The sequence below is a fragment of the Panicum virgatum genome, chromosome 2K (genome assembly GCF_016808335.1).
Source record: "Panicum virgatum strain AP13 chromosome 2K, P.virgatum_v5, whole genome shotgun sequence".
In the NCBI taxonomy this organism is placed as follows: Eukaryota; Viridiplantae; Streptophyta; class Magnoliopsida; order Poales; family Poaceae; genus Panicum; species Panicum virgatum.
Window position 1 is genome coordinate 15,309,079 of NC_053137.1, and position 4,659 is coordinate 15,313,737.

General features: G+C 45.4%; 1 protein-coding gene across 1 annotated transcript; it reads right to left on the reverse strand.

Moving 5' to 3' along the window:
- Positions 1 to 1,964: 1,964 nt before the first annotated feature.
- Positions 1,965 to 4,069, reverse strand: LOC120668585 (putative FBD-associated F-box protein At5g50270). Its single transcript, XM_039948331.1, has 3 exons — positions 3,085 to 4,069; positions 2,847 to 2,981; positions 1,965 to 2,609 (listed from the first exon to the last, which is right to left on the reverse strand). The coding sequence occupies exons 1-3, from the start codon at positions 4,030 to 4,032 to the stop codon at positions 2,220 to 2,222; spliced, it is 1,473 nt and encodes a 490-aa protein (XP_039804265.1). The 5' UTR covers positions 4,033 to 4,069; the 3' UTR covers positions 1,965 to 2,219.
- Between the last annotated feature and the right edge of the window lie 590 nt (positions 4,070 to 4,659).

Below are 4,659 nucleotides of genomic sequence, written 5' to 3' on the forward strand. Positions count from 1 at the left end.
ACAAGCAACAAAATTGAGTCTCATCAAATGCCAAATCATAGGCAATCCTCGTTATCCATGGTATCCATCTCTGCAAACACATCATTTGTGAAATAAATTGTATAAACTCATAGTTGACACAAAAAAAATTGGACTCCAAATTGCTTTCTCCGGTTCTCCGTCCCTCTCTGTTTTCAGGATAAAAATTTCACCTCTACCTCTCCACCTCTTCTGCATGCACAGCATGTGATTGGCTCGGCCTTCTCTCTCCCCGGTCTCATCTCTCGATATCTCCCCATTCCCCAACCTCCTCTTTCTCCATGGGAGAGCGCCTATATCTTATTTTTTTTAAGATTACTCAAACAGCACAACGCACACATACATCCCTATGAACACATATACATAAATTCTACTCCTATGAGCATCTTCGAAAATTAAGCCGGCAAATCCTCGAGATTAACGAAGCCACCACAGACATCTCGTTGTCGACGGGAACATCGCTTACCACTGAATGCATAACGACATCATTGAATCCCAAAATATTCGCTCTCATAAAGAGTCGAACACGGGACCTTCGAGGCTCTTGTAAATAAACAAGAGGCCCTTTCGCGGAGAGCGCCTATATCTGTGGGCCCGCTGCAACAATGAGTGACGGAGCGGGGCGCCCTAGAGTCATCGGCCGTGGGGACGGACCTGCTACGACTGCGAGCGGCAGTCTGTGTGGTGCAGGGTGCCGCGGAGTCGTCGGCCATGGGGACAGACCGTACCGGCGCGGGCGTGCGGCACAAGCATGGCCTCGAGGGGTTTGTCTCGGTGGCAAAAACGTGGCATACCGAATTAGTAATAACAGAATATTTCGAAAAAAACAAAAACGATTGGGATGAGCTGAGATCATTTTCGTAGTTGACGTCCCATTTTTTGTCCCAATTTCGAATTTGTCCAAAAATACGAAATCGATTGGATAAAATGCAGAAACGAAACAGGTCGGGATGGGATTTTCAATCCTAATCTTAGAAAGAAACCAACTTCTATAATGTGTCTATGATATACTGTTTTCATTCAATGTTTGCGTATTTTCTTTCCTTTTTTTCTCCATTTTTAGTTTGCTGGTATGTTATAATCCTGAATTTTTGTCCATACATTTTAGAGAATTGTCGTTTTCAGAAGGTCATATATGACATATTATTGACATATTATTGCCTATTTTTTCTTCTTTGTTTTATTCTAATTCTGATTATATTTTGCATATTTTGGGATGCCAAATTGCATGTGCAATGACTTCCAATATTTTGTCCACGTAACATGTAGACAGATCCAGGCCTTTGAAAGCTTGGGCCAGGCCGGCGCAAGTAGCCTGATTGTTCTTTAGGCCTTGCTTGAATGGATGGCCGCGAGGCTCAGCCGCTTGGGCCAGACCGGCAAGTAGCCTGAGTATGAATTGGACCTCAAATGGTTGTCGGGCTCAGCCCAAAATTCACCAAGTTCTTGCGTGGAGAAATTATACAATTGTCTGAGATTTCTTTCTAGCAACATGGGCATGCGGCCCAACAACACACCAATAAGCGAGCCCTAATCGAGAAGGGCCAAAATAAACGAGACCCTACACCACATTTTTGTTACTTCCTTCAGACTACCTAAGTTCTTAAAGATTTAACATTATCCACTTTTTCCGCTCAAAAGAAACATTAACAATTTTTTCCTTCTGTTTGACTATTCATATTTTTATAAAAAATTGTGCAAATAAATAAATTTACAGGTTACATCTAAACTACTTTTGATGATAGATATAGGGTACTCATTTTACTTCATTTAATAAACATTTTGGTCACAATTTAAGGAAAAAAATTGGCGCGGACGGAGGTATTATAATGTTACCATATCTTCATTCATAATACTCATTGACCTAAGATCCAGTCATCCGATCACAATCAATAAGCTCATATGACAAATTTGCAAGAGAATATAGAAATACTATGTTTTCTAAGTGACAAAGTCAACATACTCAATATAAATTATTTGAACATAAGACACATTCTTTGTTTCCAAGCAAGTATGTGCAACAGAAGCACAATGGGACAGTGAAAATAAGCATCAAACAGTCTTCTTATGGTAAAGCAGAAACAAAGTAAGATTGACATCAGATAATATATCCATGCAGTCTTCTGAATGTAAGCAGAAACAGTCTTCTGAATGTAAGCAGAAACCATTAATATTCCATCTATGGTTTGCAGGATACCAGCTCAAAGAAACTGGATACTTTTACAGCTACACAACGACTGATCAAAGGGATCAACAGTGCTCAGATCATGCATATGCTTGATGTGCATGGAATCATTTGAATAGCTATGGCATGAAAAGAGAACTTGGGCATCTTTAGAGGCTCTGCTCTTCAGCTGCAGTTTGGTACCCTGTGTAGTCAAATATTTCGAATCACAGCTCTGACGGCGGGTTGCCAATTCCATCATTTTTAGCACTCTAGCTTTCAAAAGAAAGAACTTGGCAAATTCCATGTCTCTCTTTATCCCTCGATAATTTATCAGTACTAATTTCTTCAGATGCAGATCAAGGCATTCCAGATAATCACTTGGATCATGAACTCGTGCTCTTTTTGACTCCTTGTCCAGAAATATCTGAACACAACAAATCAGAAAATTAAAGTCTACCATAGTTTAAAATGGCAACAGATTTAATATAACAGGACGACGATGATATGGAAAAAGCAGATGAAGGTAAGAGTATGAAAATTTGGATCAGAAAATTAAAGTCTACCCTGGTTTAAAATGGCAACAGATTAACATGATGATATGGAACAAAGCAGATCGAAAAAATAAGAGTATGAAAATTTGGTTGGACGCATTGTTCTTTACCAAGGCATATAGCTTCTGCAAGCAGGGAAAGCATTTCATAAGGCTAATAGCATCATCAATACTAGGAGGAGACATGTGCACAACCAAAACCTTGACAGTCCACACCACCGTCGTTGAGTTGACAGGCAAAGTTTCCTGAGTTAAAACATTAAGCACAAATAAACAGTATGAGCAAGAAGTAGTAATTGTGTAAACACAAGAGGGAAAACACATTAAGTGATGGGAAACTAAGGACAACCTTCAGAACAGTACTTCCTAGCTCAAGTGTAGTAATGCCAGAGGTTAGAGATCCCAAGAACTCGAGTTTGGGCGCCCCGGCTATGCGAACCGATAGACCATCTCCCTCTTCCGAATGCCTGATGAAGAACCTTTCCAGGAGAGGGGCATCCTCGATGACGACTTGTTTCAGCCTCTCAAGATCCCAGAGCTCTTCGCGGTCATCCGAAACGCCAAAGCTTCGAAGGGTAGGGGAGCTGATCCGGAGGCGATGGAAGCCCTCATTTTGGCTGAGCACCAAGCTCTCAAGCACGGGGCATTTGGACAGCAGGGTGTGGAGCACGGCCTCGGCAATGTCGACGCACTTCAGCGTGAGCTGCTCGAGGCGGGGGAAGTGGAGCCTGTCCACGTCCTCCGCCGGGAACTGGACGAACTCGCCGACGCAGATGTTGCTGACGCCGCCGCTGAGGGCGAGGACGCGGAGCGACGGCGCGAGCCAGAACGCGGCCGGCGGCATCGGCGCCGGGTGCGCGAACCCGTGCCAGAGCTCGAGCTCCCGCAGGCCGTCGAGCGCGGGGGACCGGAGCCAGGCGTCGAGGTCGGGGTAGCGGCCGCCGCACCAGCTGCGCCAGCCGAGGGAGAGGCGGCGGACGGGGCTGCCGCCGCGGTGCGCCGAGAGGACGCGGGAGAAGACGTCGCCGCTGGATGCCCGCCAAGGGATGTCGTCGTCGCAGAGGTTGAGCGGGGCGGCGCGCCAGAGGTGGCGCCACCGCGTGGCCAAGGCCTGCGTGCGCGCGCCGTCGCCGGTGGGGAGGAGGGAGATTATGGTGGCGAGTGTGGCGTCCGGGAGGCTGCTGATGAGGTCGGCCCCGGACTCCGGCGGCTGTTCCTGGCTCCCGCCGCCGCCGCCGCCAGCAGCAGCAGCCTCGGCCGCTACCCTAGGTTTCATGGGTGGACAAGGCGTCGCCATTGGTGGGGAATGGGGAGGAATGCGAGGGGTTTGTGGGGAGTTGCTACATACACATTGACGACAATTAAGGCTGCTGCTTCGGAATTGGAAACGCACTCACGGCCCAGGCAGCCCACCAATGACTGGACGCAGCCCAAGGAGGCACGGAAGTTTTTTTTTGTTTTCTTCTTTTCGTATACTTATATTAAATTAGATGTGTAGATTTATGTTGATTTTTGCTATTTTGAATTGAAAAATTGATTCGTAAGCTCATAAAATGTACTTAAACAATTTGGAAATACACAGTCAACACTGCACAGGAAGTTTTCGAAGCAGTTTTCTTCAAAAATATGGTTTTCAAAAACTAAACTCAAAAAATAATGTATACATTTGAGTTAAATACATCAGCGGCCCTTAAATTTTTCTCAAGATGCCACTTAGGTCCACAAACTCACAAAATCAAAATATGGCACCTTGAACTTGTTAAATTGTGCCACTTAGGTCCCATACATCTTAAAGTGGGTCACATGGCACAAATATATGAAAAAAGCCGAGTAAAGTCCATCACCGGTCCCTAAACTTGTGTCGCTGTGTCGTCCCGGTCCCTAAACTCACAAATCGACCATTCAGGTCCACAAACTTGTCCAT